The sequence below is a fragment of the Ahaetulla prasina genome, chromosome 1 (genome assembly GCF_028640845.1).
Source record: "Ahaetulla prasina isolate Xishuangbanna chromosome 1, ASM2864084v1, whole genome shotgun sequence".
Lineage (NCBI taxonomy): Eukaryota > Metazoa > Chordata > Lepidosauria > Squamata > Colubridae > Ahaetulla > Ahaetulla prasina.
Genome location: NC_080539.1, coordinates 253530250 through 253543096, shown reverse-complemented (window position 1 = coordinate 253543096; position 12847 = coordinate 253530250). Strand labels below are relative to the sequence as shown.

Here is a 12847-nt window from a genome sequence, read left to right as displayed (position 1 = left end):
AAGTGTTTTAGCTGTTCCCAAAGTCTAGAATTACAGAATTTAATGAGCAAAGAGTATTAAAGAGTGTTAAAGAGTAACTATATAATAACCATGGTGCTTTGCAGATGGAGAAGGTTTTAATAAGAAATTCCTTTGTTAAAATATTAAATATTAAAATATTCTGGTTAAATCTTTAGAGGTGCCTCTGGTGGCTCAGCAGACTAAGTCTGTCTGTTATTAACACAGCTGCTTGCAATTACTGCAAGTTCAAGGCCCCCCAGGCCCAAGGTTGACTCAGCCTTCCATCCTTTATAAGGTAGGTAAAATGAGGAGCCAGATTGTTGGGGCAATAAAGTTGACTTTGTATATAATATACAAAATGGATGAAGACTATTGCTTAACACAATGTAAGCCGCCCTGAGTCTTCGGAGAAGGGCGGGATATAAATTAAAAAAAAAAAAAAGATGTAAGAAAGATTCTTGGTGGAATATCAGTAGAAAATTGCAAATCAAATCAATATAGCTTGGCTAGTTAAAGTTGACCCCGATGATTTCTTTGACTAAGCTCTTCAGTATCAGCACATATTCCTATTTCATTACAGGGAAGATGGTGGGAGAGTGGTGATAACCATCCAATACTTGTATATTTACTTTCTTTCTTTGTGAACAATCTCCTTATTGGTAGGGATAACAGAAAGATGAGATGAAGATGAACTACTATTTGCTCAATCAAGGAAAATATTCTTCTTTGCTATTCTGAATCTAGCAACAAATCAGAAATCACCTAGTTGAATATACCAACCTACTAACTTTTGTGCAGCAATAAAGATATGATCTCATTTTCACCTGTTGGGGGCTATATTACAAATTGAATTACCTATGGGGGAGTTTTTCTTTGGTGGGGGGAACAAAAGCTGGATTCCATTTATTTAGCTGTCTCTACTGGGGTGATATACCAAATGCTTTGGGTGGTACTATCAGGGCATACCAAAAATTGAGGATTTGTCATAGACTCTATTGTTCTATTCTTGACAACTAGACTGCTTTGTAAAGAACTATTTTTATTCAATATTTTGCTCACTGATTTACATTACATGGTTGTTACAGACTACTGAAATAAAGTGTGGAATATTCTGAATATTCTAAAGCAGCACCAGCATGTTAAATTATAGTTATTTGAGATCATCCATCCAAAATTTGACAATACAGCTAGGCACACTTGAAAAAAATATTTGGAAGATGTGCTTTGAGCCTCATACACAAGCATATAATCTCTCTTTACTTCATTAATGTAACAGCCCATGCTTTTTCTAGCTTCTTGTCAGTGAGACTGAATAAAAAATGCTGTTGCTTAAAGCTTGACCAGGTTCACATATTGTTCTAAACCAGAGGTCTCCAACCTTGGTCCCTTTAAGACTTGTGGACTTCAACTCCCAGAGTCCCTCAGCCAGCTTTGCTTTGCTGGCTGAGGGACTCTGGGAGTTGAAGTCCACAAGTCTTAAAGGGACCAAGGTTGGAGACCCCTGTTCTAAACCCAATGTAGGCTGTTTGGTTTTAGCCTAGAGGGTTGGCCAAATCCAATCACCATTTGTAAAATGGCTTATGGTTTAGTGCAAAGTCTGAAAAAGCCAGCCAACCTGACTGGTTCAACAAATTACGGTTAAGAAATCCAGGCTTAGTACAACAATATAAACCCAGCTTGTACATTTCATTTAAGATGTGAGACAGATCTAAATTAAGTTTTAGATCTTATTTTTTTCAAACACGGGTGATCAATTCACCTGCTGTGTATCTCGGTTCAAGTATCACTGCTGGTAACCTGAAACCCACATAGCATCTGGCAGGAAAGCATAACTCAATGAACTTGTCACCTTTTCGTGGACTCCATCTGAAGATGATGACCAAAGTAGGTTTTTATGGCTTCTACACTATTCCAGGTTTTTCCAGGCCAGCATTTTGCATTCTATTTATTTTGACATGAACTCTTGGAAAATTAAAAAGCTTGCTGGTTATCTTGATACTTTGGTTGGTCCCACTGAGGATTTTGACTGATCATATGTTCTCCAAGGATTTAAACTGCTACTTACTACTTAACGATAGATATTTGTATGATTTGAGCAAATTATGACCTTGTTTAAACCAGACATACTTGCTTTAATTTCTAAACTAATCCCAGTGAGAAGAGTGGTGGTTACCTGGATTTGAGAGGTCTGGGTTCAAATCCCCCTTCATTCACTGGGTGACTTTGTGCCTGTCATTTAATCTGAGCATAATCTGCTTTACAGGGAGGTTGCATAGATTAAATGAGGGAGTTATAAAGGTCATTTTGGGGGCCTCTGAAGGATGCAGGTCACAGGGATTTTGAAGTTGTTCTGGAATATTTTGTTTTTCCTACTTTTAACCAAAGGAAAATTCTAATATTTCAAAGAGTTGGGACAGGACTTGCTAGTTGCTTTGTTATTCTGATGATAGTGCAACACAGAACTCCTTATGTTATAAACACAGGCACATGGATGGTGACCAGGACAGCTGACCGAAATTATCAGGCTGATCAGGGAAGATTGAACACCAAAGCCCTAAATGGCTTGTAATGGTCAGCATTTCTAATCCAGGAAGCCAGATATTCCTGGGAAGGCAGATAAAACCCATCAAAAGGCAAGATAGGTGGCTAGCAGTTCCATTGCTACAGGTACTTCAAAGGAGCCGGCGGTATCTTCTACGACAGACGGCAAATATGCTCTGGTTCTCTCCAGTAGAGACTAGAATATCAGATATTGCCTGTTTTCAAGTTGTTCTTTCATACGGTTTCTGTATCCGATGCTTTGGCCATGTCAGATTTAATTGTCTAAATGTTGTATCTTGAAACGGCAAGTAGTAAATTAACATATAAAGACAGTCTCAATTTTTCATTAGTGAATATGCAGTCTTATTAGACATTGAATAGAATATAATAAAATAGAATTTTTTATTGGCCAAGTGTGATTGGATACCCAAGGAAATTGTCTCGGTGCATATGCTCTCAGTGTACATAAAAGAAAAGATACCCTCATCAAGAATCAAAAGGTACAGCACTTAATGATAGTCTTAGGGTACAAATAAGCAATCAGGAAACAATATCAATAGAAACCTTAAGGATACCAGCACCGAGGTTACAGTCATACAGTCCTAAGTGGAAGATGGGTGATGGGAACGATGAGAAGATTAATAGTAGTGCAGATTTAGTAAATAGTTTAACAGTATTGAGGGAATTAGTTGTTTAGCAGAGTGATGGCGTTCGGGATAAACTGTTCTTGTGTCTAGTTGTTCTGGTGCGCAGTGCTCTATAGCATCATTTTGAGGGTAGGAGTTGAAACAGTTTATGTCCAGGATGTGAGGTGAAAGGCTATACAGCTGAAAGGCTTTTTTTATTTCATTTTTAAACTGCTTTACTCTAGTTATTATGTGCTTCATATGAAGGCTGTGTTTTCTCTGGGAACTGCACAAAGACATTTCTTTTGGGACTGGGAATAAACTGGAATTTGAGCATTTTAGATGCAATGGCAGATGTTTAGATCAGTTACAATGGATTCCTAATAATCTCTCTTCTGCTGTTGTTTAAATTGATAGACTTTAATTCAGGTTTGTTCCTTTTAGAAAAAAAAATATCTACAGGTAGTCCTCAACTTACAACAGTTCATTTGGTGACCATTCGAAGTTACAACGGCACTGAAAAAAGTGACTTATGACCATTTTTCACACTCATGACCATCACAGCATCATGTGATTTACATTCGGATACTTGAGAACTAGTTCACATTTATGACGGTTGGAGTGTCCCGGGGTCATGTCACCATCTTTTGTGACCTTCTGGCAAGCAGAGTGTTGTGTCTTGCCCGCCCTCAGAGCAGCCGGGGCCTTCTTACCTGCTCCCCAACACTGAGGAATGTATGCCTTCCGGCCCAAGTCCTGGCTCCATGCCCCCACAAACTGCAGAAGAAGGAGCATCTCCCTGCCCCAGCCCTGACTCCATGCCCAGGCAAACGGAGCAGCTAGACCCCTCCCCCTCATCCACAGCAGGTGAGCCTGAGGAGGGTTTACTCCCAAGAACAGCTGATTGGAGTGACCCTCGCATCAGAAGATTGGATAGGCGGAGGCAACAGAGGGAAGGGAGGGGCAGGCCTTAATGAGTGCTGAGTCATGGAGCCACACCCCATGGCCTATATAAAGGAGCTACTTTCTGGCAGTCTCTGAGTCAGGCAAAAGTCAAACTTATCTTGCTGAAGTCACTTACTGGTCTCCTGCCTGCTCTGAGGACTGCTAGGACTTTGGGCAGAGCTGCAGAGGCAAGCCTGATTCAGATTTCCCTGACCCGGCCGTCAGCGGAGGAGTGGGACACGACACAGAGTCAACGGGGAAGCCGGATTGACTTAACAACCGTGTTACTAATTTAAGAACTAACAAACGTGGGAAGAAAAGTCATAAAAAGGGACAAAACTCACGTAACAAATTTCTCACTTAGTAACATAAATTCTGGTCATTAAGTCGAGGACTACCTGTATTTTAGTATACAAACACTGTATCGTTATTGTTATAAATTATTTATCAGATATTTAAAACTCAGGACCTCTTGAGTTTAGTCTACAGCTTGGGAAGTTCCCAAAATATATTTCAAATATTTGGCTCTCCTAGAAATACCCCACGTGTCTAAAGCAGGGGTCTCCAACCGTGGCAACTTTAAGCCTGGAGAACTTCAACTCCCAGAATACCCTAGCCAGCAAAGCTGGCTTCTGGGAGTTGAAGTCCTTCAGGCTTAAAGTTGCCACGGTTGGAGACCCCTGGTCTAAAGTGTCAACAATTCACCACCAATGATCTCTGCAGACCAAAGCATGAGTTAATTACCCCCCCCCCTTTTTTCCCCCTCATATGCTTCTCTCTGAGATGTTTGCTGGGAGTCCAACACCTTGGCTGCATTCTTCCCAGCTCTGCCCCTACCACCTTAATTTTCAAAGCCTTTCAGACAGCCAAGCAGAATAATTTTCAACTTCCTTAGTAAAGGAAGTTTATGTATATGTATGAACACACCGTTTCTTTGCATTGACAGACTTTTCTTAATGTGCTATCATAATGTGATCACAGAATGTCCTAAAGTCAATGATGTTTAGTTTTTTTTTTGGGGGGGGGGGAGTGCTTAGATCACTTTGCTGCTGAAATGGAGAAAAAAAAAACCTTCATAATGGTGAAACCGAGTCTTTATACAAGGGTGATCTTTAGAAACCGAGTCTTTAGACAAGGGTGATAGCAGGGCATCTGGGAACCCTGTTATTTGGATTATCACTCCATGCCACCCACCCAGCATCTCTGGTTGTCTTAAGCCACATTCCTTTCCTTGCTCTGAGAAGCTTAGGGTGAGAGCACATGTAGAGAGTGTTTGTGAAGGGGAGGATCCAAATGGCAGATGGAGCTGCCCAGCACCACAGGGGTCAATTCATCCAATTCACATAAGGATGTTGAGTGAAAGCAAGGGGAGGACTGGGGGGAAGGGGGCTGGGACACAAAGGTTTTAAGACAAGTCCAAAGGAAGCTACTACTACAGTAGGAGTGAGTGGGTGTGTGAGAGAGATGACCCAGACTGAGGGAGGCACTGGCCAGATCTGTCTAAAGCTTTGAAAAGAAGGAGGCAACAGAAAGACACAAATGAGCTGAGAGACCCGGCAACTGAGGTTTTTTGTTTTTTGTTTTTTTTTTGGTCTTCCTTCTACGCAAGAACTTTGCCAAGATTTTTCCTGCTGAGTGATCTGGAAATCAACGGGGGAAAAAAAAAGAGAGAGAGAGAGAGAACGTCTTCTTCAGAGCACATTCTTCTTTTCTTCCAGCAGAAATGGAATTTGGCAATGATACTGACAATAACTCAAGCAGCTACGAATGTGACTACGATGACTGGAGTTCTTCCAAAATCCTAATTCCTTCCATCTATTTGCTTGTTTTCTTTCTGGGTACCACTGGCAATGGTTTGGTGCTATGGACCATTTTCCGAGGAGGACAAGAAAAACGACGCTCGGCAGATACTTTCATTGCAAACCTGGCAATTGCTGACCTGACCTTTGTGGTCACTTTGCCGCTATGGGCCACCTATGTGGTCCTGGACTACCATTGGTCTTTTGGCTCTTTTGCCTGCAAACTCAGCAGCTACCTGGTCTTTGTCAATATGTATGCCAGTGTCTTCTGCCTCACAGGGCTCAGCTTTGACCGCTACTTGGCTATCGTTCGCCCTATAGCCAATGCCAAGCTGAGGTCAAAAGCTAGTGGACTTCTAATGACCATTGTGCTCTGGACTATGGCGGCTCTCTTGGCCCTGCCAGCCATGATTTTCCGGAGGACTGGAGTATTCAATGAGAGTGACAAAGTGACATGCTTCATGGATTATTCAAGTGTGGCGACCAACAAGACTGAGGCAGCCTGGGAAGCAGGGCTTGGCTTGTCCTCTACACTGATGGGATTTGTAATCCCCTTTGCCATCATGCTGATTTGTTACTTCTTCATTGCCCGTACGATTGCAGGTCACTTCCGAAAGGAGCGCAGTGAAGGGTTGAGGAAACGGAAGCGCCTGCTAACCATTATCATTGTCCTTGTGACCACTTTTGCGATCTGCTGGCTCCCCTTCCACTTGGTGAAAACCATCTACATGCTAATGGACTGGGAGGTGATGCCCTTGTCCTGCAGCTTCCATGCCTTCCTGAGCAACCTCCACCCATATTGCAGCTGCTTGGCCTATGTCAACAGCTGCCTCAATCCTTTTCTCTATGCCTTCTTTGATCCCCGCTTCCGACAAGCTTGCACGGCTGTCCTCTGCTGCACGTCAGGGCATTTGCCTGGGGCTGCAGGAGACAAGTCAGCCAGCTATTCGTCTGGTCATAGCCAGAATCATCTAGGGAAGAACATGGAAGCAGGGCAGGAGAAACACTGCCCTGATAGCCAAGAGACTTTGCTTCATGGGTAAAAATGGAATAATGCAGCCATGATAAACTTTGCATACAATGAATCTCTCCTCACCCCCCTCGCCTTTTAATTTCTCCCCCTTGCATCATTCTATCATCGGATTCTGTTTCTTTTCTTAATGTTGCATGTTTAATTTTTTAAATTGGTAAGTCTGTTTTAACTGACATAATATTCATCCCTTCCTTCTGTATTCTGCTAGGTTATCTGCTGTAACAATGTCTATGTTACTGTATATAGGGATTATGCTCGGAAGGGAAAAAAAGTATTTCATTCTGTTCTAAAACACAATGCTGCATACACAGCTGGTGGTTCTTCTAATGAAATTTACATGGACTTTTAAAGGGACTCATAGGGGCTTGGGCTGGTTGTTTGCAGACCTGAGCTTTGAAGTTTCTTGAAAACTTGCAATGGGTTTTTGACATGTTCAGTGAAACAGTAAAACTATGGACAAGTTGCATGAAATCAGAGGATTCATTTTTAAGGGAATGCACTTGGGAGCTTGCTGCATGTCTGGTTTATCTATAGTCATGCTTTGGTGTTTCAAGCCAGCTCTGTGGAACAGTTCCTGTTTAAGAAATGCTTTGATGCTACACCCCAGATTTTCTTAACTTTTTCTTATCATGCCACTTTGAGACATGGTTTCTTGGCAGCTTCTAATTCCTTCATTTTCCTTGTTCCGTGGGAAGAAATGATTGCAGCTCCTGAAATTTCGAGTTTTAATATTCACCACAATGGAGAACTGGCACCATGGACAGAAAATTGTCTGCAAACCTATTTCTTCCTATGTATGAAGACAGCTTCTTCAAGCAGATAGCAGTTGTAGTTTGTTCTTTGCTCCATGCCTGTCCTGTCAAGTAAAGGCGCTCAATTCAAAACTATTCTTTTTTTAAAACAAATACATGAATGGTTCATCAGCAAAATCTCTCTCTCTCTCTCTTTCTCCCTCCCTCCCTCCCTCCCTCCCTCCCTCCCTCCCTCCCTCCCTCCCTCCCTCTCTCTTCTCCCAGAATAAAATGTTCTTGCTGCTTAATACAGAATCTTAACAGAGGTTGGGAAATAGTATCATGCTTGCATTGATAAAAATGTTTTCTTTCTAAGTTTCTGCTTTTATGTCATAAAAGTACTGAATAAAGTTTTAAGTAATGCAGAAAAATGCTTTGAGTCTCTTAAAGATTTCATTGAATTGATCTGCTGATTAAGAATTTTTATATAAAGCTTTTAAAGGTGCATCCTTTATTATTAATAACTAAGGGGCAATATAAAACTGGACAAGAAGTTGTACATTTATATAGACTTAATGATTTTTTTTAAAAAAATCAAATCTTTTTACTGTAAAAATTTTTGTTGCAATTAAATTTGCAAGGAAGTACTTCAAACTGAAAAGTGGTTTTGAATATTAAAATATTTTTTCTGAATTAAAAAATAATCAAGATATTCAATTGTATTCATATTATCCTATTATTAATCCATATATAGTTTTTTTTAAAGATTCTACAGTTTATTTTGAATCTGAATTGCTGGGATAGAATTATAGATTTAAAATGTTTATAATGTATTTGCCAGTTTTTTTATACAAGATAAACCAAAACATTCTTATCAGTTAGTAAAACATGGCTGGACATGTTATTACTCATCATTGTGACACATACATGTAAAAGGATGAAGAGATAAGTTTACCCTGGACTGTTCCACTTTAGTGTAAAAATAGAAAGTTTAAATTTTAAATATACCCTTGAGAGTAAACACTGCCTTTCCAAATTTAGAAAACAACATTTCAGAAAAACATTTTCCCTGTCATGTTAGCTTTGTAGGCATATAGTAGGCTTTAAATGCAAGCAACTACAATCAGAAGTGATATAGCCCAACAAAACAACAATGTCTTGATTCTGTTGAATGTATAAAATGACCTTGGATGTGTTATCTTACTTTTTTTAAGCTCTCAACATAATATAAAATGATAGATTTTAAGATTCATTATCTAATATGTTGAATCAGGGCCTAAAAAACTACCAGAGAAGGAACAGAGTGTATAGGGTCATCACTGAGGGAGGTGAATTGTCAGATAATTGTCTTTGAACTCCTCTTTTACGTACCCATATGAATATGCATAATGCAAAACCAAAAAGCTGGATAGTGTTTTTATTCTTTTATTAATATACATGGGATTCATTTTCCATTTTCCTACATCCTCTCCTATTGTGATCAGAGCAGTACAGCTGGGGTGAATCCCAGGAAATTGACTAACTGATTCAGAATGTGGATCCATCTAGGACAATATTGCTCACATTGAGTGGTGGCAACTGTCAAAGATTACAGCTGTGACTCTTTTCAGCCCTAGCTGAAAGTCCCTGTTTGGGACTCCAACTGGGACCTCTTGTATGCAAAACATATCTTCTGCTACTGAGCTACAATCTCTCACCTAACTTTTGAAGATGGACAAAAGAAATATGGAGCATTTAGCTGGAGAATTAAATAAAACCTCAATGAATGTGTACCTCAGAGTTTTTATTGAAAAGAGTATGGTTTGAATGTTTTCTTTCCTTCCCTGTCTATTCTGTGAGGCAGAAGAAAAACTGACATACATTATTATGCATATATGAAATAGTCTTGGAGAGAAAGGAGGAGATGGATAGGGTTGTCAACCCTTCTGCAACACTGGTTATAATACCAGAATATGTCCCAAATTCATAAGGCCCTGTCTATTTATGATGCCCATTGATCTGTCATGAACACAATTCAGGGGACCATTCTGAATGACATTCATTCTTTGGGGCATTAGTGCCCCAAAGTTAGAAACCAACATGCCAGCTTTGGAATTTCCCAAAATGTTTTGTCATGCAAAATGATAAAAGGAAAATAAAGAGGACAAAGAAGAAAAATGTAGTTAAGGTTCAAGGCAGAGGAACATTTAATTATTTCTGAGCTAAAATGGGGGATACATTGCAGATGTTCAAATTAGATTCTGTCAAATGCTGTTCAGCTTTCAGGTTGTACCTGAAAATCTCCCATGGGTGGCTAAGAAGAAGCTAATTAACAATGATGGATTTTTTCCCCCCAGTTGAAAATATAAAACAGTTGTTAGAACCATGTTTAATCTTAGCTGAAATATATATTCCTTGGTAGGTGAAAAAAACCTCTATGATTGATTGGAATTGTATACAGTGAATACACAAAATATGTTCAGTGGTATTTTTACGGGTGAACTACCCATTTTGCTAACACTGAAAATTTGAAATGGGCATCTTATCAAGGGTAATGAGATAAGGAAAATATCCTTAGATATATATATATATGAGCTGAATGGATTAGCAAATGGGGAAGTCAGAAGAACCAGTAAGTGCAGAGGAAATTACATAATATCAAGGATGAAATGACAAATATTGTTCTATGTCATGATGCAAACTCCTTTTTGTAACTCTCCAGAAGATTTCTTTCTGTCTTGAAGGAATGGATTTGAAAATTTTTTCCAAAGAGACACTGATGCTTGCAACCATAAGAATAAGCGCACTGGTATAATATTTTTTGATTTTTTTGTTTATTTGGCAATAGGGCAGGTTTATCGTTTTTCTATGGGGAGGGTTATCAATGTGTATTCTGCTATTCATCCATTACACATAGATAGGTGTGTGAAGTTGACTGCAAACATCCTCTATTCCAGGGGTAGGCAATTATGGCCCCTTTATGACCTGTGAACTTCAATTCCCAGAATTCCTGAACTAGCCATACTGAGTCAAGAATTCTGGGAGTTGAAGTCCACAGATTGCAAAGGGTCCCAAATTAGCTATTCCTGCCCTATCCTGTAAGTGTTTTCACAAACAAATTGACCTAACTTTGCATGATCTCCTGCCAGCTTTGCCAGTTTTGCAGTAAAGGAGACGGCTGTAGCCAGACTGGGAAAGATTCAGGCCACAAGGTTTGATAACACATCCCAACACTGAGTAGGAATAAAATTTAGAGGTTATGAAAGATTATTTTGTTTCCAATCATTTATCTTTATTTTTCTTAAGGTTTCTTTACTGCTGCAATTAAAGCTCGGGCATTGCAGGTTGTAGCTGGGCAATATAGAAGCATACTCTCAAAATATTTTTTTGCTTCTCAAACACGTTAATCTCATTTGCAAAATAATGGTTGGGTTTGACCCCAAATTTATGGTAGTATTGGATTGTGGTGGGGTTAGTATTGTGGAGGCATGAAATGGGTTGAGGTTGGTCATAACTGCGGAGGCATGGAGGAAAAGAAAATTCAGAGGCCAGGAGGTATCTTTAAGATGATTGAAGGTGGGACTTGTGGTGAAAGTAAAGACCTTCTTGGAAGTCAACCCAGAATTATACGACCAGGAAAGGAGCAGCTCAGGAAAATCTCCCTTGATACCTATGCAGGAATGGTACTTACTAGGAAATGTGGGATCAAGTTAGGTTTAGATAGTTTGAATCATTAGGTGATTTTGGCCTTTAAGCATATTCCTATATTATTAGATTGCTAAAGGCTTTGTTTTTAGTAAATAAATGCTTCACCCAAATATACCACATCTTGTATCTTTATTTGCTGGGAGGTTCTTAATGAGATATTCTCTCCAGTCTCCCATTTTGAAAATTAAGAGGGACAAATGGTGAACAAGGTGCCAGCTTCCTGATTCATTTAAGTGGTGGAATTGTGTTAAGCCAACTGTGGTTGTGGGAAATCTGGAGGTAGAGCTGAGAAAAGAAAACTAATTTCATCTCCTTTCCAAGTTTATTCCTTTCATGGGATAGGATCACTGAAAAGAACATCAAAGAAGCTTCCCAACCTCAAAATCAACCCTCTGGAGTAATTTTTTTTTTTTTGGCTTTAGTTTCTTTCTTGGGAAAAATCCTATCAGAAGCCAGTTCCTTCAATAGGATCTATCTGTAAGAATTTCTTAAGATATCTGAAATCCGATATTCATCTGATAACTTTCACTAGTTTCTTTCAATTTGACTGTAATCTGACCATAATATTGTATAAATGGAAATAACAAACAGTTCCTTCAGGTCACAGGAGTTATCCTGACAATCTGAAGAGGACCAGGTAACGATTGCACATTTTTAAGGAAGCAGAAAGATAGATTTTGTTCTGGCTAATAGATCTGAGGCACTCCAGTAGCTTTTCCCTGGAGGTGTTCCTTATTTTAAATATGTATTGACATTTCTCATATGTTCTTGTAATTTGTATTTCCTAATCAATTTAGTTTAACTATGCTAAGATGGACATTTGAATAAGACCCAGAAGGCAAACTATCAGTTGTTTGGAATACATAAATATTGGCTGAAGAGAGATTTGAGGAAATCTGTATTTACCAAAGCTTACATTGCCATAGTGCTGGAGAAATATCCATTTCCATACAGTGGAAAGAGGATTGATAATCCCTTTTGGATAACCTTAAAAAAATAGTGTGATAATATGACAAAGAATTCCACATCTGTAACAAGACAATGGAGTTTTATTAAGTCAAATCAAATGGCACAAACACTATATCGGGAAAATGTTATACAAAGCAGGTGGTGTGGAGAAAAAAAAAAGAGTCCCAAAATTAGATCAGGTGCTACAGTCTGAGGTTTAAAGTCAGTGTTGAGATGAGAATTAGTCACAGGTTTTACTGAGTTTGATTACACTTGGTGTTACTTAGATAGATGGTTCAGCTGTACTTCCCCAGGTCCATAAATACAAAAACAATTTGGTCTTCAGTACATTGTCTCTATTGCACCCAAAAAGGTGGCATTTCTGGGTTGTCTGGAATCTTAATAAGTACAAATTGCAGCCAAGCTTTTCTGAGATGCACACGAAGAGCTGACTCTTCAGTTTGGTGAGATTAAAAACTAAAATAAAAAGGTAAAAAAAAAATCAACCCTGACAGCTGATTTACTTCCCCCACTGCT

The 12847-nt window shown here is 39.2% G+C and overlaps 1 protein-coding gene across 3 annotated transcripts in view; it reads left to right on the top strand.

The window, feature by feature from the left end:
- Positions 1-9441, top strand: part of LOC131204833 (apelin receptor-like) — a 50924-nt gene extending 41483 nt beyond the window's left edge. The window contains exon 13 of one of the 3 annotated variants that reach the window (XR_009156655.1): positions 5834-5852. Coding sequence is in view for 2 of the 3 variants with exons in the window: in XM_058196518.1 (XP_058052501.1) it covers positions 5834-6954 (1121 nt within the window). In the remaining variant the exon portion in view is untranslated. Of the gene's footprint in view, positions 1-5721 lie in introns of all 3 variants that reach the window. The other 2 variants (XM_058196518.1, XM_058196521.1) reach the window with 2 other exon arrangements.
- Positions 9442-12847: the final 3406 nt, after the last annotated feature.